The sequence below is a fragment of the Juglans regia genome, chromosome 7, assembly GCF_001411555.2.
Source record: "Juglans regia cultivar Chandler chromosome 7, Walnut 2.0, whole genome shotgun sequence".
Taxonomy (NCBI): Eukaryota; Viridiplantae; Streptophyta; class Magnoliopsida; order Fagales; family Juglandaceae; genus Juglans; species Juglans regia.
This window is the reverse complement of record NC_049907.1, coordinates 45,926,939-45,954,810: the sequence shown is the minus strand read 5'-3', so window position 1 is coordinate 45,954,810 and position 27,872 is coordinate 45,926,939. Positions and strand designations below refer to the sequence as shown.

General features: G+C 33.0%; 1 protein-coding gene and 1 pseudogene across 1 annotated transcript; one reads left to right on the top strand and one right to left on the bottom strand.

The window, feature by feature from the left end:
* Positions 1 to 10,008: 10,008 nt before the first annotated feature.
* Positions 10,009 to 16,789, bottom strand: LOC108996323 (60S acidic ribosomal protein P2-like). The gene is made up of 2 exons (XM_018972158.1): positions 16,760 to 16,789; positions 10,009 to 10,266 (listed from the first exon to the last, which is right to left on the bottom strand). The coding sequence occupies exons 1-2, from the start codon at positions 16,787 to 16,789 to the stop codon at positions 10,009 to 10,011; spliced, it is 288 nt and encodes a 95-aa protein (XP_018827703.1).
* Positions 15,027 to 22,725, top strand: LOC108996324 (annotated as a pseudogene).
* Positions 22,726 to 27,872: the final 5,147 nt, after the last annotated feature.

Sequence of the window (27,872 nt, the reverse complement as noted above, 5' to 3'; positions counted from 1 at the left end):
GAAACTAAATAACCTGTAGTTTATTTTGTCCTGTATCATCTAATAGAGCTGAGCTTTGTTAAAAGCAATGGACATGAGGGGCAAACAAGAGAGAGTGGGTACAAGATATGGGATATAGATTCAAGGGTCATTGTTGTTGATAGCTGCCTAACTTAGGATTGAAAACTAGAACTGGTCTCATTTTAAAGTAACTGTGGGGTAGGAAAAGAAAGGGATAAAATGAGAGATTTTTTTAGGGGGAACTAACTTATCACAATTAATAAATCCCAAATGCTTAAAAGAGTAATGATATCCACACAACATATTTTACAACACATATGGTAAAATAAGGATATTTTGATAAAATGATATTACTTAGTTTACAAAAATAACCTTTATTTTAAAACATTATTATGTAAAATATTGTGACAAATGATGTGTATTTACAAAAATACTTGTTGCAACCGCCTAGTGCAACCGGCGCCCCCATTTAAATTGTTAATAAAATTTTTCATTTCTTTCTCCCTCCATCTCTCAATTTCATTTCTTTTCTCTCTATCAATTTTATCTATTGTAATCATTCCCTCTCTTTTTCTAATCAAGTCCGAGTTTTTATGTACGAGCATGGATTGAATGACTAGTTTAAAACATCCTAAAAAAAAAGTCACCAACGGCTAGATATCCATCTTTAATTAAAGATGGAGATGTAGATAGGCTTTTTTCTTCAATACAATTTTCTTGACATTGCCTTCGTTCTCGTGCTCTAGGTTCTCACCTGCGAAACGTTTTCTTCTCTTGATTAAAAAATAGATGCTATTAAGCCTGGGTTTGATGAAGGACCTCTTGAGTTCCATTTTTCTTCTCTTGTTCAGTGCTCCTTATGGAAAGAAGTGAACCCAAATTATTTCCAGAATGGTTGAGAAATATTGGAAGTGTTACTGGGGGTGGCATTTCAACCCACCATTATGCGTCAACTGTTGCTCATTCAGGTACTTTTCAACTTGTCAACTTGTTATTAATGATGCTTAACAAAACAAAAATAATTAAAGAATAAAGTTACATGAGAAAAACAAAAATCAATGCCTAGATGAGAGAAGATCTGCTGCAACTGACTGACTGAGTGAAGTTGGGGTTTTGATGGAGACATTGAGAGCCAAGTTGCAAGAGAGAGTTGAGAAAAGAAAGTTGAGAGAGAGAAAAGAAAGGTTGCAAGAGAGAGGGAGAGAGAGAAAGTTGCTTGCGATAAATGCACGAGCTAGTGTATGAACAAGGAAGAAAAAGAACGTAGAGCATTCCCATCCGGATGCCTAAACTACTGTTATCTCTAAAATTTAGGGAACAAAATTGGGGGAAGCTGAAAAGCTCCCTCCCATCCCATTCCCTAAATTAGGGATTTCATTTAGGGGAGTTACAGTCGTTCCCCATATTTGGGGAACCACTGTACATCCCCAATCGACCATCCCATTCATTTCTTGTTGTTGGTCCCATGTGTTCCTCTCTTCCACTCTCGATTGTCCTCGTTTGTGGAGGCCCTCTCTTGCACCGTTTGCCACCCTTGACGGTAGCTTCGCTTCTATTCTCACACCGTTCACACCATTTATATGTAAGTTATCTCTTCTCTCTCACATATTCCATCTTCTTCTCTCCATGGATGGACTCTGTACTCTCTTGCACAAATCGAACACACTGAGCCTCTCTCCCATGACTGAATCTGATACATTTTTGAGTTTAAATGGAATTGTATTTGTCACTTTGGCCACTGAAATTCGAGAACCCTAGATTTAAATTAGTGCTCTAGGGTTTGAATATTCATGGATCCGTGACCCATATTGATGGGCACCAAGATGCCACGGGTTCATATCGCATATTCACAGCAACTTTCATGCATGTATCTGCCATGGTTTTCATATGTGTTACCTTTTTTGACTTCTTGGTTGTATGTATCAATCGATCTGTTTGGCCATTGAAATTCGAAAACCCTGTATTTTATTTGGTGCTCTAGGGTTTGAATGGATAATGGATCTATGTATCATTCACGGCACACTCAATGCATGTATCTGCCATGGGTGAATTTGAGACATTGCTCTTATATGTTTGAGAAAATTGTTTGTTCTTTTAGCAAATTTGAGCAATTTCGAGTATTTTTTGCATGTTGGCTTTTTCTATTATTTAGGTCACACTGAAATCTGAAACTGCCATGGTTGAATGTTGGACTTGTGCTCAGTTTGGACTTGTTGTATTTGGACACTCAATACTATTATTGTGAACATAAATTTGAGCATCTATGTTTGAATTTGGACAATTGATTTTTCTTCTTCTTCTTACACCTCACTTTGATTGGCTTTGTTTGGGTGCCTGACTTCAGTTTGACTGTTCTTTCCTTCACCCAATGAGAAGATTATTCAGATTATTCTTTCATGATTTGAATTATTAGTCTCTTTGTGTATCCTTGGACTTATGCTCTAATGTATATGCCATGGTTGAATCTGAGACATTGCACCAATTAGATTGTGGAAATTGTTTATTTTTTCGGCAAATTATATCTTTATATTTGTGGTATTTTGTTGGTTGTATGCATATTTGATCTTTATATGATTCAATGCACACTGAAATTCGAATCTGCCATCGTAGAATATTGTGGAATTGCACAGTTTGGACTTATTTGTTGCATGTGTTTGTTGGTTTGAGCAAATTTCAATTACCTTGCTATTAATTGATTTGATGGTATCTTTGCTTATTGTTCCCATGGACTGAGCTACTGATGGTTTGAATTACCTAGTTTGGACTAAATGAACTACTTTCTAATTGTTGTTTTTATGTTCTTATTCATTTTGCATGTTGCTTATTGAGACTTTTGCAGTGTTTAGTACTGATGAATAATTATTTCTTGTTAGGGGGGTTACATGTCTATTGTTAGGCTATGATGATGGTGTTAATGGGAATTAATTCATAAGTGTTAGTGGGGCCCTATCGATATGACGGGATAATTCTCACCCGGATGGCCATATTGCAATTTGTGATAGTTTTCACAAAAGACAACTGGGGTTTGGGTAAGATTTTGCAGCCATTTGATGTTGGGCTCCTGTTTCACACATGATATAAATTCTGTAAACTATTCTGAGTCACATTTAAAACACACAAGTGTTTAGGGAAGCGGATGAGAATGCTCTTATTTTCTATTTTGCAAACTGATTTTGTTATTAGATTTGAGTTGTCTTAAACCCTTGGTTGTGATGATAAGAAAATCTAAAAAGGATGAAGTGACACTTTGGCACACACCTCCATAGCTTGGTAACCCAGATGGCCAATAAATAGTGGCAACCAGTTGTTGCGGCCATGCTAGGGAGGGTGCCAAGTGTGGTCATATGTTACCATAGGATTTTTGAGCCGGTTACCAAAATCACTTGCAAATATTATTCTTAATTGTCTAACATGTGTACCACATTTCTATGTTTACAACTTTTTAGAGATGGATTCACAAGAGCATGAAAATATGTTCTTCACCAGCCTCCTGACTCAGGAGCCTGAAATTGACCACATTTATGGTAGTCAAGGTGGTGGACAATCTCTCGTGACTTTGAATGACTCTCCACCCCCACCCCAAGTAAAGCCTCTCTCTCAAAGAAAATCAACCAGGGGTGCAAACTTCACCCCCGAAGAAGACAAGTTACTTGTCTCTGCATGGCTGAATAGTAGCATTGATGCAATCCAGGGAACATACTAAAAACACGTCCAATTTTGAAAAAAAAGTTAGACAATACTTCAATGAGTATAAATAAAGTACAAATGAGCAGAGTGTTGGATCCGTAATACATCGGCAATCTGCCATTCAAAATGCGACGAACAAATTTTGTGCTAAATTTGTCCAAGTTGAAGGTTGAATCAAAGTGGCATGACTGAGCAAGACAAGATATAAGCATCCGTTTTTTTATTATTTCCAGTACTTAATTGTGATATTTATACGTTATGTTTCCTTTATCTTTAATGTGTGGTTAATTCTTTGATTTTATGCTTGAATTGGAAGTTTGATAAAGCTAAGGTCATGTACCAATCGCTTGAGAAAACGTCATTTCAGTTCGAGAATTTTTTGCAGCTGTTGAAGGACTAGCAGAAATGGAATCAGCATTGCACAAAGGACGGGATGTAGCGAAGGTCAACGATGTCCCCAACATATTCCTGTACCTTAACAGTTGCACCTAATTCACGTATGGATTTAGTCGGTGGTAAAGAGGCCAAGAATCTGGTGAATAATGATGTCATCAAATTAGATAAGCCAATGGGAAGAAAAGCTGAGAAAGAAAAACGTAAGGCCCAAGGCAGGGCATCAGATGAGCTTGTGGAGCTGAGCAAGCGTAAGTATACTCTCCTGAATGAGTCATGTGCTCAGGAGAAATAATTTTTTTGACTCAAGGTCGAGAAGATGGTATATGATCGAGAAAAGGAGAGATATAAAAGTAGACAAGATGACGAGAGAATGAGGTTGAAGGCGGAGAAACTGGAAATCGCTCGGTGGGAGAGAGATAGAGAGAGGAGCGCATAATGTTGCTCGATGTGAGTACGTTGCCTAGAGTTCAGCGGGTATATTTCCAGAAACTTCAAATGAAGATATTGGCGAGACGCAATGCATTTGAAATTTGAGGCTACATCTTTTTTGTAACTTATTTTTTTATTCAGTATTCGGACATTTGTATTTTATATTTGGCACATTAGTATAACTTGCTTGATCGTTGAGACTAATGTTGATGGTTTTTTTAAAAGACTTTGGCACTTTTGTTGTATTTTATAATGTGTACGTTAGCAAGTATTTATTGTGAATATAGAAATATGTGGTCGTTGAATTTGAGTCTAACATAAATAGATGTTGATTTATTACAGCTCGACATTGCAAATCTTTAAACTATTGTAGATAATGAAAATATTACAGTAACAATCAGCATGTTCTTGAAGAAAAAATATTTTTTGTAATGAAAATTGTGGAAACATGAATACATAATCGCTACTAATGAGAAGATAGAGAATCCAATAGAACCTTCTTCTTCTATTATTGGGAATAAATCTGCCATTGATGTTCAATTAAATCTGCTGGTAGTTGATGATGTGCCAAGTTGTCTCTAATTTCATGATGGCGTTGAATGAAGTTGATAAATTCATTTGTTGGATTGCGCAACAGTTCTGGAATATCATCATCAACTTGATCATACTATATGTTCGGACCCTGACTATCATCACGCTCGTCCTCAATGATCATGTTATATAAAATAACACATACTTTCATTATATTTGTTAGCTCATCAACTTAGAAAAATCGGGAAAGTCTACGAACGATTGCAAGTTGTTGTTGAAGTATCCCGAAGGCACGCTCGACATATTTTCTTGCGAATTCTTGTGCTGCAACAAAGTTTTTTTTCTTATTCCCTTGGGATGATGGAATCGTCTTTACAAATGTTGACCACTTGGGATAAATACCATCAGCAAAGTAGTACCTCATAGTGTAGTCGTTGCCATTGATTGTGTAATTGATTAGAGGAGCACGCCCTTAGGCAAGTTTTGTGAAAATAAAATGTCTATCTAGCACATTAATATCGTTGTGTGAACTGGGCATACCAAAAAATGCATGTCATATACAAAGATCATATGAAGTAATAGCTTCTAAAATAATAGTTGGTTCACGGATGTGGCCAATGTACATACATTTCCAGGCAGCGGGACCATTTTTCTACTTCCAATGCATGCAATCAATGCTTCCTAGCATTCCTGAGAAATCTCATTGTTCACCAACCGCAAGAAATCAAGCAATATCATTGGCATTTGGAGACCGTAAATATTCATCTGAAAAAACTGTTACGATTGTCTTACAGAATTTTTTTAGGCTCTCCATTGCGGTATTTTTTCCAATATGTATATATTCATCCATAAAATCTCTAATAACCCCATATGCCAGCATTCTAAGTGTTGTAGTTATCTTTTACATAGAAGATAAACCAAGTCTTCTGGCATTATCTCTTCTTTAGATGAAGTAGGACTCGTAAGCCTCTATCTCATTTAGAATACGGAGAAATAGGGGACGACTCATCCGAAATCTCTTTCGAAATAGATTGGAGGGATATACTGGATTTTCTACGATATAATCGCTAAAAAGGGCCCTTGAATATAATCACGCCGAATAAATTTACAATATTGGTGATTGCCACGATGTCTCGATGACTCTCCATCAGCCTCGATATTAAGAACAACATCCAACTCATCATCATATGACAAGTATATGATCAATTTGTGAAAAAAAAAATGAGTCATTTGATGAAGGAAGTTGGAGATGAGACTTGGGTTTTTTAGAATGTGAATGCAAACAGAAAATATTACCGTTGGAGAAATGACAAGGCACGTTATTGTTGGAGGCTGGAATTCAAAATGTTACTGTTGTACTATTTTGCAAAAACTTTTATCATCAATACGCGGATAAGTATTACCGTTTAAGAAATTGAAAATGAAAAAAATGTTATCGTTAGACAAATGAAAATAAAATATTACTCAAGTATATACGGACAAAATCATATTAAAAAATACCATCGCGTTGGAAAATGCATATATTAAAAAAATTATTATTTTTAATACCGATGTTGAATTGAAAAATAATACTATTTATAGAAAAAAAAATTGTATAAATATTTATAAAATGTGATATTTAAAAAGAAAAAAATAAGACAAAAGAGTTAGTAATTAAGAATGGAAATAGAAATGAAAGGAAAAAGTAATAAAGAAAGAATAAAATAATATTATTTTAATAAAATAGAGAAATAATAGAGAATGAAATGTATAAAGTTTTTTGAATATGAGTAAAATTTATGATAAAATTATAAGAACTGTCATTTTTAATTAAAATTTAAAAAAAAAAAATTTAGGGAACAATGTTCTTATCCAAAAAAAAGTTCTGTTTACAATGGCCTTTTTTTTTTTAAAAAAAACTTTTGTCCTTTTTATTATATTTTATTTTACATAAACCGTCAATATAGCCCGGTTATCCCCGATTGCATATCCCGTTGTTCCTACTTCCTAGCAAAACTCCTGTATTTATCATTTTTCTTTCATTTTTGTTGAGTGAAGGACCTATAAACTCAATGTTTTCTTTCATTTCTGTTGAGCGAAGGGCCTATAAACTCAATAAGGCTCGAAGTAGGATTCAAACAGAACTGAAAGGAATGACTCGAGAGTACGGGCTATACATCTGGTTGACCTTTTCTTTCTGGATCCAGAGAGCAGAACCATCGCTGTTGTGGTGGGTCCTGGTCTAGATATGGATGTAAATCTTAGAACAGTGTAAATCTTAGAACAGTGCCACTAATAAAATGAATCATGGAGGCATCACATTTCAACACTTCCGCTCCTTTGTCAGGATGTCAGCCTTTCAACTTTAATTAATTAAATGTGGAGGATATGTGAAGTTAATGTGACAGCACCAATAGGAATCGACCTTCCCAATGACAATTTTGGGCGCTGACAAGCGGCAATTATCGCGCTTATATAATTTTTGTAACGTTCTCTTAAATAGAAATAATAAATATATAATTATTATATAATTATTTTAAAAAATATAAATAAATATAAAATTTATATAAAAAAATTAATTTTTTTAAAATAAATTTTATTTTTTTAAAATAATTTTATGATATTTACGCATTCTACAATTATATATAACATTACTTTTCTTAAAATGAGAAAACAAAAAGCCAAAAGCCATTAAAGCATCCCCATCCTCCAATACGGTTTTATTTTCTTGTCAGGTTGTGTTTGGCTGCTGATCTATTTTATTATTATTTATAAATTATTATTTTATTATTATTTATAAATAATTTAAAATAATTTTAACATCCAAAGTAACCTATAAATGCACGACTGGAAAACTACATGCGTCCAACGTGTTTGAAATTTGGGAAAATACTATTAACTATACACTTAACTTTTTATACTAAACAACGTGTTTTAAATGTAAATTGTTGGGGAAAAAAAATACATTAGCCTATAAAATGGATCCAGCCCATCAAGATATTATTAAAAACAAAAAATAAGACAAGATAAAAAGAGGGCTGCACATATTAGGAAGGATAGAAGGAACGTAAGTGAGACGTGAGAGCTGCACATGTCAGGAGGGATGAGAGATAATAGAGATATGAGGACCTTAAAATGACAGAGGATCAGGGGAGAAGAAAAATGGTTCACCCAATAAAAATTTGTCGACTCAAAACAGGCTGGCGTGTACAGTAGGGGGAGGCAAGCTTATAAAAGGGGATGTCCGGACTGCATTAAAGAAGACTTCTTCTGAACTGATGAAAAATAGGTCATCCGGACGAATGAATCAATGGAAATATACAAAGAAGAAGAGCTCCAACTTCTCTATACAGTGAGACATGAGGATCTATGAGTGATTGTAAACAGATATATATTATATTGAAGACTTCTCTCCACAAACCCTGTGGACGTAGGCATATTGTCGAACCACGTAAATCTTATATATTCTCTTTTTACTTTCACAGTACTTATTTTTCATTCACCGCTATGGATGTACGAGTCGCCATCGTACAGCCATACCGAAACACTGTCGGGGGCTCCAAATAATTTGGAGTGCTGCACCGAGAGCGTGAAGTTGTTCAAGCCCGTGAAATACAACGTCAACATAAATAACTTGTAGATATATTATTATTTGATTGAAATATGTTCATTTTCGAATGATTTTATTCATGCTGAGGTTCCATATTATTTCGTGAAAATTTTAAATAAATAGCGCGGTTAGTGATACAAGTACTAGGAGCTGCCTTTCGAGTTGAGAAAATTAACCTTCGAGAATTGCTCCAACGCGGTCACAGTTATATACCTTATTTTGTCTCTTCCGTTACTTGTGACACGTGATTTATTACAAAAATATAAGAAATATATTTAAAATAAAATGAAATCTAGAATTATAAGAAGAGAAAAATTAAAACTGTAGGTTCCATCTACTCTTTTATATTTGTATTTTTAATTTTTTTAATAAATTACTTGACATCACACGATGATAAATAATACTTTTATATTTATATTTATATATTTTTTTAATAAACTGCATGACACTATATGAGAATAAAATAAACGAGACAATATAGTAGCATTTCTCATTAAGGTGATGCTACATCCACTTAGGGATATGGCATTTCTCATTAAGGTGATGCTACATCCACTTAGGGATATCATCGAAATTCCTCACCGAATGTATAATTTTATTTTTTTAAATATTTTAACAATTTTAAAAAATATATTTATTAAAAAATGTTTTTTTAACTATTAAGTAAATAAAAAATTTAAATCTGTGAAAAAAATCGATGGAGATTATAGGTGGGAGTAGAGTTTTGCTTCTCATTAACCATATCCAACTTTTCTTTGGGGATGTAAGAGTATTGACAATGGCCTAAAGTCTAAAATTTAGTTAGAATATCAACTTTTGGCTATAACATAAACTTTTGATTAGGTAAACTCACGTTGGATTAGTTATTTAAAACTTAAAATAATAATATAATATTATATATTTTAATAATATTTGATAAACTTTTATTTTAATATTTTATAAATACACTTTATATATTAATTAATAATTTCATTTTAATTAGAGAATTCTTCCTCATCCCAAAACCAATTACAAACTACATGTACAAGAAATACTAGGCAAAACCCAACAGCTCTCATGTAATAAATCATCTGTGTGGAAGATTGGTCAAAACTTGAAGCTGACCAACCATACTTTTTTATTTTTAGTAGATTATATCAATATCTCAGGACCAGAAAACAACATGCAATATTCGAAAGAATAATTAACTTTAATATGTAAGATTTCTGCATAACTTCATAATCTTAAAAGAGTACCAAACATTAAAAATAAATAAACAGCTTACAGAAACATGAACTTGTAATTTCTACCAAGCCTTGAATTAGAGTAATCTTGAAACATAACACAATATCCTAATTTCTCAATCAAACAGACTGAAGCCTATATTATTGTCTGATTCATCTTTTTTCTTCCACCTTTTCCGCTTTCGTTGGCTCTGCTGCGACAGCAGCATCGCCGCCGCCACCACCACCACCACCACTACCATAAGGGACAAATGTCAATTTCTCTCTTCCAGATGCAATAGGCTCAGTAATGTCTTTACCCTTCACCTCAAATAGGAGCAACTCAATCTTATCATCAACAACTTCAGCTCCAACGGATCTAAGGATGTCTTTCAAATTCTCAGCTGAAGGGCTAATATTTCCTCCTAAAACCTTGAAAACACACAAAGTTTCAACATCATTGAACCAATTTAAGTATAAACAGAGTTTTTTTCCCCCAAGACAAAGAGAAAGACAATTATTCACATGAATTCGATAGTAGTCTTCTTCCTCCCACCTTCCTCTTATCTCCCAATCTTCAATATCCTTTCTAAGGCTTTATGAGAATTGTGGTTTTAGCAATCATGGAAGTGACAATATATGGATCTATGTTAGATGCTGGCCTCCGATCCTCAATGTAACCTACCAATTACTATAAAGATTATTATGAGCATAAGTTAATGGTAGTACGAAATGATTTTCTTTTAATTTAATTCTATGAACCCATTTCTTAAAAGGCCTCAAGCTTCCTTCAATCACACACTAGAAAGATATGCCAAAATGATAAAACCAATAGAATTCTATCGAGAAAAATAATTCATTTATGTTTATTGAGGTTGCCACATATTGGTAGCAAAGTATATCTATGATACAACAAGAAAATTTGCCAATAGCCATCTTGAGCTACCGTTCTTCAGTTCTATAAGAAAGAATTCTTCTCATATTATTAACAAAGATGACGGAGAATTGAACTATTCCTAAATAAGAACTACAATGAAGTGGCCTAGAGAGAGATTCAAACATAAACTTTGGGTTATTACCGTTTAGTCACTCTCAAATCCTGCTCTCACAACTAAAAGACCGTTGATTGACGACATTTAAACTAACTAATCTAGATTCAAACATAAACTTTGAGTTATTACCGTTCATTAATCCTAGCTTAATTTAGGTGATTTCTCCTACCAAACCATATTATTACTGTTATCAAAGTCTCCCAAAGATCAGTGAAGTAGAGCAACAAACGCCACATTTCAGCTAAAAGCATCAATCTATAATGAGTCAAGTCATCTCGGTCTTGAAAAATTGAAAGTAGCAGGTTATCCCACGCTTCATCAATTAACGATTTAGGTGTCAACACTCACTTTTATTTTATTTATTCTTATATGAAATTATTAGAAAGTATTCATTATATTTTATTTATCATGATAGTAGAGAGTATGAAAATTATTATTGTTATTGTCATTATTAATATTATTATGAAAAATAATATTCGTAATATTAGAGTGGATAACTTTTACGTATTTCATTTAAAAATAATAAATTTTAAATTTACATAAAAAAATAATAAATTATATTTTTTGTAAAAAGAAACGAATCGTAAATCTTAAAATTATATTTCGTATTATTTTATTATTTCTTAATAAGAAAGAAAAACATATATTAAATTTTAAAGGAGGGTAGATAGATAAGGGCCTAAGGGCCTAAGGCAACAGTAGGAAAGAGAGAGCCAATCCCTCACGCGAGCTGATCGATCTGAATGATGAATGATAACAGAAGAACGCCATTGAATGGAAAGTACTCCCCATCCCCTGCTGCACAATGACGCACTCTCCATCAGTGACAGACTGATTGATTTTTTAGCCAGAAAATGCTGGTCATCCGAACCTCCCGCTGAGATTTTAAATTTTTTTATTTATTTAGTGATTAAAAAACATTGTAACTTTTTTTTTAAATATTTAAAAATATTAAAAAAATACATGTAAAAAGAAGTAACAAAAAATAAACATCCTACAGCAGGAGCGGATGACTTGGAATTCTAAATTTATCTAAATTTATTATTATAATTTTTTTAAATCTTAACATAAAATATAATAAATAATTTATTTTTTTTTAAATTTAAAATAATAATAATATTAAAAAATAATATTTTAATAATATTTTATCATCTCAACTCAATTCACTTTAACATCCAAACACATCCTAACAGTAACTGTAGAACCATCATTTTTAGCCCACCAATTGCGAGAAGATTTATTTTTTTTAAATTCACTGACCTTCCCTATATTATATACTATATATGATTTATTTTTCTCCTAGTAAATATATAGCGGAGAGATAATGACTAGAATAATTTAATTAATTTAGTAGAAATAAAATAAAAACAATAAAATGTGATATGCGATAAGGCAATTTTCTTTTCAGTCATCCATGTGGAGAAGAGATAAATCATAAAGTAGATAAAAAATGAGGAAAATTATACTAAAAAGGAATAAGAGGGGCGCAAGCCTGCAAGGAAACACAGGTAAAGAATTTGACTTTTATTTTAATTTTTATATATTGAAATATATCGATTCTACAAAATTATATACAGAGATAACTTGGATACAGAGTCCCATATACAAATACCCGTATCCCGACTGTCCAAATGAAAATTAATGTGAATAAATTTTAAATAGATAAATTTTGTGTATATTTTTATAAAAAAGTAAACTTAATTTTTAAAAAAATGTAAGAGAAATTGCTCTTTTTGACACTTTTTACAAAAAGAAATGATTTGTACAAGTTCTAAATAGATAAGTTTCATACAAGTCCTTATAAAAAAATAGACTACATATTAAAAAAGTGTAAAAAAACTATTCTTTATTAGTAAGACCTATTATTTTACAAAAAATTTATACAAGACTTGTCTATTTAGAACTTGTATATAATATTACTCTTTTGTACGTCTATTTAAAAATTATACTTATTATTATTCTTGCTCATATATATATATACACACGCATTCCTATGTAAGGTTATAGCTGAACTCTTCGGACGATAAATCTTCTTTGGAATTAGTTTGGTTATATAAAATTAAACTATCTTATTTCATATAATCATTACAATTTTATTAAACTTATATATAAAATATAATAAATAATTCAAATTTTTAAAATTTTTAAAAAATATATTAAAAAAAATATTATAATAATATTTTATTTAATTTTTAATAAAATATTTCATTTTATCTTATCTAAATTGCATAATCAAACAGACTAGATTGACTTATTCGGCCGATGATCAGAATGTGCATTTCCTCGCATTACAATGAGAAGCAAAATTTCAATTACTCAGCACTAGGTAAAAAAAATGGTCAAACCGGTGTGCTCAATTTGGTTCGTAATTGATTCTTAAGAATTGAAATTGGTTCTAAATCGATTTTTATATTTTAAAAATCGGTTCGAATCCAACCAGATCGATATTTATTTTTAAATTTAATTTTTTATATTATATAAAATATTATTTATATTATATTATATCTATATTATATGCTAAATTGCTAATTAATATAAAATAAAATTTTAATCTTATTATTTATGTCTATTAATCTTATAATATAAAATTAATATAACATTTGATATAACATAAAAGTAATCTTAAAAGTTTTAATATAGCATTTGATTTATGATATAACATAAATTAATCTTATATTTTTAATATAATATTTGAATATTGATATTAACATATAAATCTTAATTTTATATATTTTTAGTAAAAAATTATAAAATGAGGGATATGAGTCAATTACTTATTAAAGTTTTGTAGGAGTATAATTTTGTTTATTTGTAAAATCGAAAAAATCGGATTGAAATTGAAAAATGGAAAGTCCCGATTTCTATAATTAATCAATCTAATATCAATTCTTAAATTTTCAAAACTAGTATATACTTTTTTGAGTATACAAAATGTTTAAAATCAAACTAAACTGATTACACACCTGCTTAATACTTTGTTGCAAAGTTGTGAAAATCGTACCGTACAGGCCAGTAAGGCCGGTATTTGCCGTACCGGCCATTGGGCCGATACAGGTACTACCTGTATTTCGTACCGGCCTAAATACCGGCCAGTACCGATCATTTCGGCCTGTATTTCGGTCTGTACCGGTCGATATTTCAGCCTTCATTTTTTTTTAATTTTTTCAAACTACAAGCTCATTTTTTGACCCCTAATTCAGACCAGGCTATTTATAATTTATATATATATGTATTTATATATAATTTATTTATATATAGACTATTATTTTGGAATATAATTTATTTATATATCGACTATTCCGAAATGTTATCCCGAAACACTATCTCAAAACAGTACCGATATCAAAATATTTCATTTCAGTATTTTGATCGGTACAACGTCCGATACAGTATTTAAAACATTGCTTTGTTGTGCTACCATTTTCGTTTGACAAGTGAGTATTAGTCCTTGGAGTATTGACAATGGCTAAAGTCTAAATTTTGACTATAAATTAAGGTTTTGGTTATAGCTAAAATTTTTAGAGAGAATAATTCATATTTAGCTAGTCATTTTAAAGTCAAAATAATAATATAATATTATATATTTTAATAATAGTTTTTTAAAAATTAATATTTTATAAATACACTTGTATTAATATTAACATTTAATATTTTATAAATACACTTGTATGTAATATTTAATATTTTGTATTAATATTAAAATTTAATATTAAAAAAGAGAGATAGTTGGATGGAAAAATCATAAAATACTGATTTGGTCATTCTACAATAACTCTCCAAATTTGATAATAAATTTTAAATTACTATAACTCAAAGTTTTACAAATATTCATTTAATCTAGTATAAAAAGTTTAATTAAAAAAAATTATAATTTGAACTTAGATGAGAAATTGTAGATCATCCTTCTACCGATATTTTGTAACGAGTTATTTCTTTATTTTTAATTTTTTTTAATTTAATAATTAAGAAAATATTTTTTAATGAATTTATAATTTTTTTTTGAAATATTTAAATGAATTTAAAAAACGTTCGAAAAAAAAAAGAAAAAAACAATTTCCATAGAAAGATATGTAGAAGCGTCGGGGGCCCTAGCACCACCTCGGGGGAGAAAGGGGTACCAGTGAGTATACTTTGTTGGCAAAGTAGTTTTTTCCTACTTTGTTTTCAGCGTTTCCCACCCAAGTGAGTCATTGGGCTTAGCCGTAAGACCTTGCACTCCTACGTTTTATTGGCCGTTGAGTACTGCGAAGAACTAGTTCTGGGTGTTTTTGGCGGGTTTTAACTGTTGTTGCAGCATTTGATCTTTGGTACTGGGGTTGTAATGGAGACTGGTGACCTCTTTAAGACCAGAAACAGTTTGCGTGTGAGCAGTTCATCTGCATGGAGGAACAACGGTGTGGAAGTTTTCTCCAGATCTTCACGAGATGAAGATGACGAAGAAGCTCTCAAATGGGCTGCACTCGAAAGGCTTCCTACATACGATCTTTTAAGGATAGGCATACTAACTACATCGCGAGGTGAGGCCACCGAAATCAATATAGACAATCTTGGACAGCAAGAAAGGAAGGAGTTAATTGAGAGGTTACAAATTGAAGATGATAATGAAATATTCTTGTTGAAGCTCAGGGCTCGGATAGATAAGTAAGATTTATCCTCTGATGCCAATTTAATGCTATGAGATTTACCAATATTTATTAGCTTTTCTCTTGTTCTTAATTTTTTGTTGGGGTACTGTGATAGGTATTCTTTTTTCTTTGAAATTTTCCAGAGTTGGGATTAAGCTTCCTACAATTGAAGTACGATATGAGCATCTAAATGTAGAGGCAGAAGCTTATGTAGGAAGCAGGGCTTTGCCTACTTTCCTCAACTTCAATGCCAATATCCTAGAGGTAACTAGAAAAACATGTTTTCTGTTTTTTTTTTTTTTTTTTTAAGAAGATGACTGTAATCCAATTTTATTGATTGTCTTTGCTTGTGACGGAAGAAAATCATGGTTATAAATACGACATCTGGGAGGTGCATATAAGCTATGAAATTAAAAATCTAGACATCAAAATTATTATATTCCTGTAGTCCACATGGCCTTATTAAGAAAGACACTTAACCTAAATCGGAACAAACCAAAGATATGAACCTGCAAAAAACCAAGCACACAAGATATTAAATGGGATTTTTCTTAGTTGTTTGCTCTTACATTTACTTTTCCCATGAACTGTTTAGGGATTCTTGACGTATCTCCACATCCTTCCAAGTAGAAAGAAACATTTCAGGATCCTTAAAGATGTCAGTGGAATCATCAGGCCTAGTAGGTTAGAATTGAAAAAACTTGATCAGTGTAATCTGGAACGTCCATGGATTCTGAATTTATAGAATTTCTGGCACTCATTTCTTATATTGCATGTTCATATGAAATTTGAAGAATGACATTACTATTGGGTCCTCCAAGTTCTGGGAAAACCACACTCTTATTGGCGTTGGCCGGAAAGCTTGATCTGGGTCTTAAGGTGCAAAAGTTTTGTTACAGCCCAATTGATTTCTATTTAGTTTTTAATTAAATGGTTCTAGGCTGTTTCTAAGCTCACTGATTAGTGAGATCTTATTAGAAAAATCGCCAGTTTTCTGGCAGGGTGACTTATAATGGCCATGACAAGAAAGAATTTGTACCGGAGAGAACTGCTGCTTATATCAGTCAATATGATGTCCATATTGGAGAAATGACTGTAAGGGAAACCTTGGACTTTTCTGCAAGATGCCAAGGGGTCGGATCGCGATATGGTTGGTCTGATTCAAGTTGATATTTGATCATGATCTTTTCTTTGAGTTTAAATTTCAAAACGTCATCTGGTGATTAGTGCATCTTAAGAAATCAATACTGAAATAATTTTGCTTAATATAATTTGCATAGCTGTTTAATATAAAAAATAAATTTCTTTTTACATAAATCTCATATTTATTTTTATTTTTTTAAAATGACTGTACAGTACTTTCATACTCATTTCTCTTACTTTTATGTGAACGTGATTCGTGCTTTGATAATCTCTACGAAATGGAATTAAGGGGAGATGCTGGTCGGACCAGCAAAGGCATTGTTCTTGGATGAGATATCAACTGGGTTGGACAGTTCTACCACTTTTCAAATCGTTATTTCGCTCAAGCACTACATTCACATTCTTGATGGAACAGCGGTCATCTCGCTCCTCCAGCCAGCACCGGAAACTTACGACCTTTTTGATGACATTATTCTCCTCTCCGATGGCAAAATTGTGTACCAGGGACCCCGTGAACAAGTTCTTGACTTTTTCGCATTCATGGGCTTTAAATGTCCAGAAAGGAAAAGCGTGCCTGACTTCTTGCAAGAGGTAATTTTAAATCTAGTCTTTTTCCCTCCTCTCGCCTATTTGTAAAATGGAATAGACCAACGAACAGATACATTCACAGGTGACTTCAAGGAAAGATCAGGAGCAGTATTGGGTAAGCAAAGATGAACCTTACAGTTTTATCACTGTCCCGGAATTCGCCGAGGCATTCCAATCATTCGATGTGGGAAGGAGACTCGGAGACGAACTTGCGGATCCGTATGACAAGAGAAAGAGCCATAGAGCCGCTTTGACAACTAGGAAGTATGGTGTTAGCATTAAGGAGCTGTTGAAAGCTTGCTTCTCAAGAGAATACTTGCTTATGAAGAGGAATTCAATTATCTACTTCTTCATGCTCATCCAAGTGCGTCTATATTTTATTTTTTTACTTCTATTTTAATTGTCTTCAAAAGTGATTTGGATTAGTACTGTTTTCTCTGTATTTAGCTTTCATCGGTGGGAGTTATAACAATGACGGTTTTCCTACGAACCAAGATGCATCGTCATTCAGTAGCTGATGGAGGAGTTTTCATGGGTGCTTTGTTCGCCACTGTGGCTATGAACATGTTCAATGGATTGTGAGAGTTACCAATGACCATTGCAAAGCTTCCTCTTTTCCTCAAGCAAAGAGACCTCCTCTTCTACCCTTCTTGGGCATATGCTCTTCCTTTATGGATCCTCAAAATTCCAATAACATTCGTAGAAGTTGGTGTTTGGGTATTTATGACCTATTATATCATTGGATATGATCCAAATGTTGGGAGGTATCCACTCATATGATGAAGCTGTCACGTATTTAGAGATTACTTTAGCACGTTTTCGTTTTTGTTCCAAATGAAAGTTGGAAATGTACAACTGCAGGTTGTTTAAACAATACCTTCTGCTAGTAGCTCTAACCCAGATGGCTTCTGCACTATTCCGATTGATTGCGGCAATTTCTAGGAACATGATTATTGCTAACACGTTTGGGTTCTATGTATTGATCTTGCTTTTTGCATTGGGTGGCTTTGTCCTGTCAAGAGGTTCGTCCAGCTGATAAATTTTGTTGAAGTTAACCCGTTTCACATGGTTAGACTATAGCTTAACGAATGCTTTTTTCTTCTTACTGCTGCAGAGGATATAAAAAAAGGGTGGATTTGGGGCTACTGGGCTTCGCCAATGATGTATGGGCAGATTGCGATAGTGGTTAATGAGTTCCTTGGGAAGAGTTGGAGCCATGTAAGTGATTTGAACCGCTAATTTTGACACAGACTCTTTCTTCCTCTTAAAAGAAAACTATTTTTTTTAAAGAAAAAACGTCAACTATGTAGGTTCTCCCCAACTCAACCGAACCGCTTGGAGTTGAAGTATTGAAGTCCCGAGGGTTCTTCGTACATGCGTATTGGTACTGGATAGGCACTGGGGCAGTGATTGGATTTGTGTTACTTCTCAACATCTGTTTCACAATATGTAACGCCCCAATGGAAGGCCCAAACCACATGGCCTATACTCTAAAAGGACTAGTCAATGATACAATTGGAACTCCATTGGAACCTTATAAAGAGCAAGAACTTCTTCTTTCCAAGCAATGTGGGATCCCCTACACTACCTACCCTTACTCATATCATATGGGGTGTCACAATCTACCCCCTTTAAATTCCCGATGTCCTCGTCGGGCCTGTCCATTATAGGTGGCACGGCTCAAGTCCCACATTTCTGGTTGGGATAGACTCTGATACTATTTGTAACGCCCCAATGGAAGGCCCAAACCACATGGCCTATACTCCAAAAGGACTAGTCAATGATACAATTGGAATTCCATTGGAACCTTATAAAGAGCAAGAACTTTCCCTTCCCAAGCAATGTGGGATCCTATACACCACCTACCCTTACTCATATCATATGGGGTATCACACCATAGCTCTTACTCTTCTCAACTGTGCGTTTCATCTCCTGTTCTAACTTTCAATTCTTTTAAGTCTTGTAGAAGCTATGCATTGATTGCTAATTATTTGGGCAGCATTTGGGAAGCCACAGACTGTGAAATCAGAATTACCAGACAGCAATGATCAGGGAGAATGGACAGGATACGGCATACAATTAACATACAGAAGGAATAGCTCAAGGGACATAGGTGATATGTCTTTTATCTATCGTGCTGTGATTGTCACTGATCTCTTGTATTTTTCATTAACATGCCAACTTATCAAAAAAAAAAAAAAAAAATCATTAACATGCCATTTAAGTTCCAAATTAATTTGATCAACATCCAGGAAGTGGAGAAAAAATTACTACCTCCTCCGGATCGTCATCTCTATTGGCAGGAGCATCCATCAGGGCAAGCAATAACAGAAAAAGAGGAATGGTCCTTTCATTTGAACCACACTCAATCACCTTTGATGAAATTACATATTCTGTTGACATGCCACAGGTAACTCACATGGTAAATGTTTTTGAATTAGTGCTTATTGTTTCTCATTCAGACAGTATTGGCCAGAAACTGAATTCCCGTTTCTTTCAATTGAACTTGCAGGGAATGAAGGATCAGGGTATTCTTGAGGATAAATTGGTGCTTCTGAAGGACGTGAGTGGTGCTTTCAGGCCTGGTGTTCTCACAGCTCTGATGGGTGTTAGTGGTGCCTGTAAAACAACTCTGATGGATGTGTTGGCTGGCAGGAAAACTGGTGGATATATTGAGGGAAACATCACAATTTCAGGTTACCTGAAGAAGCAAGAAACATTTACTCGAATTTCTGGGTACTGTGAGCAAAATGACATCCACTCTCCACATGTTACGGTCTATGAGTCCTTGCTCTACTCAGCATGGCTACGTTTATCCCCTGATATTGATTCTGAATCCAGGAAGGTCGGTAGCTTAGAGTCAAACTGTTTGAGGATTTTGTTGTTTCTTTTTCCCTTGATTTCTAATGCGAGTGGCAGTTCAAACTTGATTGAGATATGGCTTAGGCTTAAATAGCCATATTCCCCTGCTGGATGCTGTCAATTTTTGTTTAATTTTAGTTTACATTCATATTTGAGAGTTTGGGCTTGTCTTCTCTTGGCAAGTTTGCAGACCAAGACGTTGTGAAATCAGTTTATGAGCAATATCAAGGCTAATAGACCTACTTGCCTTTTCAAATTAACTAGTCTTTTTATTCAAGGGACAAGAAAATTTGCTTGGTAGCTAAGCGTGGTGTTGCTAAAGCTAAACATACTTAATAACAAAATTACTAGTGATTGAACTTAAAATGTAAATAGTTTGAAACTGTTTAGGGAGCTTGAATATTATACCAGTGCCTGTAAACTGTGGATTCTCAATACTAGTGTATGGCTGCAGATGTTTACTGAGGAAGTCATGGAGCTAGTGGAGCTGAACCCTTTGAGGCACGCATTAGTTGGGTTGCCTGGTGTGAATGGTCTATCAACTGAGCAGCGGAAAAGGCTCACCATAGCAGTTGAGCTTGTTGCAAATCCCTCTATAGTATTGATGGATGAGCCAACTACCGGTCTAGATGCAAGATCCACTGCAATCGTGATGAGGACAGTTAGGAACACTGTAAACACAGGAAGAACGGTAGTTTGCACCATTCATCAACCAAGCATTGACGTATTTGAAGCTTTTGATGAGGTGAGAAATGTTAAAATCCATGAGTCGTAGGTGCATTTTTGTAGGTTCTCTTCTAGATTGGAGTGTGATGCTAAATCATGGAGTTGCAGCTTTTCCTAATGAAACGTGGAGGACAGGAGATATATGTGGGGCCATTGGGTCTCCATTCTTGCCATCTTATCAAATATTTTGAGGTGGGATGCTTTGGAAATCAGGAAAAAACAATTTTGATGTATTGTAGACTTGCTAATACTAGTGACCTTTCTTATATTTTCATGTAGAGCATTGAAGGAATCAGAAAAATTAAAGATGGCTACAACCCAGCAACTTGGATGTTGGAAATTACCACTTCAGCTGATGAAATAGATTTGGGTATTGATTTTACTAGTGTGTACAAAAACTCAGAGCTATACAGGTAGGTTTAATGTTTTATCATCTAACAACAATGTACAAAAGAATAGTAGTCTATCGTATGTCTTGACAATGCTGATAGAAGATCTTTGTCCCAGTTCCTTGTACCTTGAATTTGGGGCTGAAACTCTAATGTTTTATGGCAATGCATCAGGAGAAACAAAGCACTTATTAAACAATTGAGCAAGCCTGCTCCTGGTTCCAAGGACCTCTATTTTCCATCTCAATATTCACAATCCTTTTTCACACAATGCGTGGCTTGCTTATGGAAACAACACTGGTCCTACTGGCGCAACCCTCCATACACTGCTGCAAGAATGCTCTTCACAATTGCCATAGCCTTGACCTTCGGGACAATGTTCTGGGGTCTTGGCTCTAAAATGTAAGTTACCATTGGAAGAATAAATTTGAACTCCTGCAGTTTATTGCTACATCTTGATTTAACTATTTCAAATTGTAGCAAGAAAGAACAAGATCTCTTTAATGCAATGGGTTCTATGTATGCTGCCACTATCTTCTTGGGAATCCAAAATGCTTCAGCTGTTCAGCCGGTTGTGGACGTTGAACGAACTGTCTTCTACAGAGAGAGGGCTGCTGGAATGCTTTCAGCCTTCTCATATGCATTTGCACAGGTAAATAAGGGGATATATCTAGCAGACATGATCAATAATAATGAAAGAAAATTTTCATCCTAATTCATTTCCATCTTTCGTAGCAGGTTGTGGTTGAGCTCTCATATGTTTTTGTACAAGCTGCAGTATACAGTGTCATAGTCTATCCAGTGATTGGATTTGAATGGACTGCTGCCAAATTCTTTTGGTACCTATTTTTTATGTACTTCACGTTATTGTACTTCACCTTTTATGGCATGATGTGTGTAGCCGTGACACCAAATCACCACTTTGCCATCATATTTGCCACTGCGTTTTATGCACTATGGAACATCTTTTCGGGATTCATTATCCCACTACCTGTGAGTATAAGCCAGTTTTTGTATGCAGATTCTATGTGATACCTGCATCTAACAAAATCTAACTTGATGTTCTTCTTTTTCTTTTATTTCTATACTTGGTGAACGACAGCGGATTCCTATGTGGTGGAGATGGTACTACTGGGCATGTCCAGTAGCTTGGTCCATTTACGGATTGGTTGCTTCACAATTTGGGGATGTAAAGGACATGCTTGATATTGGTATAACAGTTGAAGGTTTTACGAGGAGTTATTACGGATACAAACATGATTTTCTTGCAGCAGTGGCAGTTGGGGTTGCAGGCTTTGCAGTCCTCTTTGGATGTATCTTTGCCTTTTCTATAATGGTCTTTAATTTCCAAAGGCGATAGAGAAGTGTTTTGATTGTAAGGGGGGTTGGGTGTATTTGGGGTCAATGCGAACCTCAATCACGTCCATACTATTTTCTCTCTTGCCAATTCCAAATGTATTTATCATTAGATACTTGATAATACAACCGAGCTAAGGTTTGCTTTCATTTTTAGTCCTGGTTTGGTGCTCAAAATGAACCTTTTACATGAAAATTAGCCACGTCTGCACACTAGGGAGGTGAACTTGCAGCAATTGGCTAGAGAAAAAGCCTCCCAGCTGCTTTGACAGCCCAAAAGTATGGTGTTAGTAAGGAGCTGTCAAAAGCTTCCTGTCAAGAAAGTATACCTTCATATGAAACTTGGTTGTGTCCACTCTAATTTTAGGTGCTATATATATATATAGTTATTGTCAAAGAAACTGTGGGTTCAAGGCCCACAAATGGTAGATATCAGATGGATAAATATATAGATGATGATGTAGATATATAACTCATGTAGGCTAGGCATCTTCCTGCATTTGTTATCGACACTAATTCTATCCTCCTTTTCTCTTTTTTTCTTTTCATGAAGTCCACCTTCTTCAACAAGACCTTTCATTTCTCTCAACTTTTCCTCTTTCCAGAACGTTGTTCATTGTATTCACGTTTTTTCGAATTAAATACCAAACAAAGTGGGGGTAGAGGTAGAATATATAGTTTTTCTTCCATGAAAAATTGAAAACGAAAGCAAGTCAAAAGTCTCCCAACTTCCAGAAGCCACACGTTCATTTATAAGATTAATGATTAATGTTTGTCTCATAAAAATTAAATTTTTTAAGTGGACCATTTTTTTCATCATTAAATTAGCTGTTAGTCTTCAGTAAATTTTTTTTATTGTATTTAATTTGAAGAAAATCATAAATTGATATTATATTATTTGTTTTTTAAGACTTATAATAATTATATGAATGAAATATATTTAATGAAGAAATTCACATTTGATTGGGTAGCTAGGTACGTACATAGTCTGTAATTCATGTACTACTTAAAACCTTTCAATATAATATACTATTATACATTATTTAGAAAATCCAAATCTTAGTTTATCCTTCACATATAATTATCGATTTTTATTTTTATTTTTTATGATTCGTATATAACTCGTTTACAAAGTTTAGCCTCTTTCTTTTATTTGCAATATATATGTCAAGCCTACACGGACAACTTTCAAATTTATGACAAGATTCAAATTTTGAAATTTATTTTTTTCTTTATTATATTTTTACTCACTTTATTGATAGTGTTTCTCAAAAACTTCAATTGAACTATTGATTGATAATGTTTCTCACTTTGTTGATATATTCCTTTAACTACACCCCTTGAGTATATGCATGTTTCTTTCCTATTCATTGTAAATTGTTACTATTTTTGTTTGGATAGTAAAAGTATTTCATCTCATTTTATTATTACAATTTTTTTTTTAAATTTTCTTATAAAATATAATAAATAATTCAACTTTTTTAAATTTTAAAATAATAATAATAATAATAAATAATATTTTAATAATATTTTATTTAACTTTCATTTCAATTTATTTAATCTTAACTCATTATCCAAACGACACTATATTATATTAGGAGATGAATGTGTGCATGTTAACATGGACGTTTGTCGTCCAAAATTCACGTATGATTTACTAATTAGGTATGTACGTCCTTATTTATTTGTGCATCTTTTATATAAAAACAAAATTATAATCACAAAAAATTTAAACATGTATTAATTTTTATTTAAAAATTTCAACCAATTATACACGTGAATAAATAAATAACTAAATTTAAAAAAAAATAATTTATACAAATTTTAATAGATAAGCCTCACGTATAAGGCCCATTGTATAAAAATAGACTCCATTGTAAACAAATAAAAAAAAATTACTTTTTGAATAAGATACACATTTTTACCCAAACAAAAAAAAAAAAAAAAACAAAAAACTTGCAAGAAATTTAATTGAAAAAATTTATTCATTATTCATTATCTCATCATCCTTAAATCATTTCATGATGTATCATTAGATAATAGATTCACAAGTTAAATATAATAAATAGTCTCCAATCATCTAATGACACATTATAAGATATTAAGAAGATGATAGAAATTGAAATGATGAGTAGTATTATTCAATTTAAGTATTCAAAACCTATTCCAATTAGGGTTGTACAGAAACCGAAGCCACCGGCTGCCACTGACGCAAATTGACTAGCCACGTCAGGAACTAGCCGGAACCGATTGGCATGCGGTGGCAATTTGAAGAAACCTACATTCAGCGATTCAGTCCTAATTTGAAGTTGAACTGAACTGCTAAACCGATCGATATAATAAAATTTTTATTTATTTTTTAATATACCCTTATAGAAACGATGTCATTTGCTATTAAATTAAACGGTGTCGTTTTATTAAGAACATAAGAAAAAAAAAAATTAAAACGAGGCTTCTTCTCTAACGTCTTCTTCTCGATTTAATATGCAACTCTCTCTCTCTCAATTTCTCTGTAGATTATCGCCATTAGGGAAATCAACGCTGATCGAGAACTATCAGATAATCATCTCGATCGGTTTTCTCCTCTCCCATCAACCGGTTATAGCTCCCTCATTTTTTCATTGGGTCGATTTTCTTCCCTACTTCCAATCATTACTCTTTGCGAAAAAGCTGAAGGATCGATGCGCGAACTAGGGTTGTGCGGATCGAACTTATTGGGAACTAGATAGATAGATAGATGCTCCATAGTCTACTACATATCTTGACTTTTTGCACCAAGAAGATTTACGCACGTTATCCATCAATTAGGACTTTATTTCTTCCCCTTAGCCTAGCTAGCTAGCTATACTCCTGCAACTAGCCGACTAGATCATTTCTTTTTTTAGGGATGAAAAGTCATGTATTGTGTACTAAGGGCACGTTTAGAATTGAAGATAATTTGAGATGATTTAAAATAAGTTAATATAGATTGTGAATAATAATAAGATGAGTTATGAATAGTAATAAGATTTATGAGTTAAAGTTACTGAATAGTAATAAATAGTAATGAGATGAGTTGAGATGAACTGAAATGACTTGTGAATCTAAACGTCTCCTAAATATTACTTATTATTTTTTTTAAAAAAAGTGATATTTATTATTAAAAATTAATTTTGTTTTATGTAAGTTTTATAGGAGAAATATATATACGGATTCTAGCTAGATGTTTACAGAATAGAGTGTATATAGCAAAGGGAGACAAGGTCTGACATCAGATGAGGACAGCAAATTAAAATTAGTGGTCCAACCAATTGAAGAAAGAGCAGCCAAAAGTAATAGTACTTCTGAACTTCCGATGTTTACAGTGCATGCATTCCACTCATATCATGTATGTAGATGAGCAAAACTCTCGAAGAATAGTTGACAACATAAATCGACATGGACCAGAGGATTTCATGATGGTAATATTATGGGAATTAGACGTTCCAGATCCTCCGTATATATGGATCAGAGGATTTCATGATGGTAATATTACGGGCATTAAAGTCACCAAGTAAAAAAATACTTACGTTAATCTTTATCGGCCAAGAAATACAACTTGTAGGAGGACGCCGATATTAATAATTAGAACGTGATTGATCTCTGAATTTTGGTTGATCAACTTGATCTGATCTCTCATCATCTTATACAATTTTATAATTATATATATTATATATAATAGATGGAAAATTTATAGAAGCAATTTCAACCTTCAAACTTTTATTGAAGTACAAAGTAAAGAGCACATATACAAAAAAGTACGTAAAAAGTACTATATATATATTATATCTTTATTAAGAATAATTTTATGTCTCAGTATCCAAACATCTCATTATTGAAATGCAAGATAAAGAACATATATATATTATATATATATAAAACAAATTAAGTAGAAACTATATATATATATCCTTAATTAAATAATGGTCATGATGATGATTTATCAACACTAGGAGTAGTACTCTCGACCCTTCTACACTCCTGTATATATGTCGATGTCACTTTGTAATTTGTGAAGTTTTTGTAACGACGTTATAAGAAAACGATTTATTCGTAATCAGTTATTTCATGCTAAAATAAATTTATATCCGTCGTAAATAATCATTCTCGTTATAAATAATTCGTCATAAATACTCATTTTTACATTATCAACATTAATTTGGGCCTAATTTTAGAAGAGGGCAGGGTTAGCAATAGGTAGATAGTGAATGTCAAATGTAATAAAGAGCAATTGAAAGAAAACCAACTGGCGACGCTGTAGTGTCATGACCTGAGCATGCAGTTTTAGCTCTTAGGAGTTAGGTGGGCTGTGAATTACTTAGTCAAGCAAGCTAGTTCGAGAGCCTCTTAATTAGGTCTATGTTAACCTTTTCGTTCAAGCCATAGGGATAATTACATTAATATATATTATAATATAGACTCGACTATAATATCTAAATGAAAAAGAACACATCTAGCTAATTGAGTTATTATTTTTCATTTAAAAGTCGATAGTTTTAGTTTATGAGTTCTTTTAGAGAAAGTAAAAGTGTCATATATATTGATGATCAGTTACGAATCTTGATACATGAATTAATTATGTAAATAAATTAAGAGCGTTCTCTCTGTGATCCCCATCAAAGCAAAATTTGAGGCGTTCTCATTAGTAGCATAAAAATAAAAGAGAGTAAAAAAAATGAGAGAAGATCAAGGTACTTGAACCAAATCTTGGAGATAAATGTACGAATATAGAAGCATTTTTGCTCTATTTATTGTATATGTATATAATGAATTAAGGTGTGCTAAGTAACTTTTAGTGCATATAGTATTTATGATTTGTAGCTATTCATGTGCATCGATCACATAGGCAGCTATAAGTATTTATATATGGATACATTTACGCATTTAAGAATATATATATATATATATAATTAAGAAGATGATGGTACTTTAATTTTATTGATAACTCTAACTTGTGGCAGAGAAATATCTTAAACAAAAAGGAGCAAATAATTATTGCAGAAAATCTCAAAACTAGACTCTTATAGAAACATACTATATATATATATATATATATATATATAATGATATCACAGTCCAAGAAAGAATAGCATTATCATGTTTTGCACGCATGATAACCTGGCCGCGTAAGTACACAATAATAGTGTTCTTTCGCCATAACACAATAACATGCATCTTACGTTTTTGTCCCATAAATTGTGGAAATTAACAGAGTTTGGGGGTTTTTGCAGGAATATATATATATATATATATATATATATATATAATATTAAGCTGTT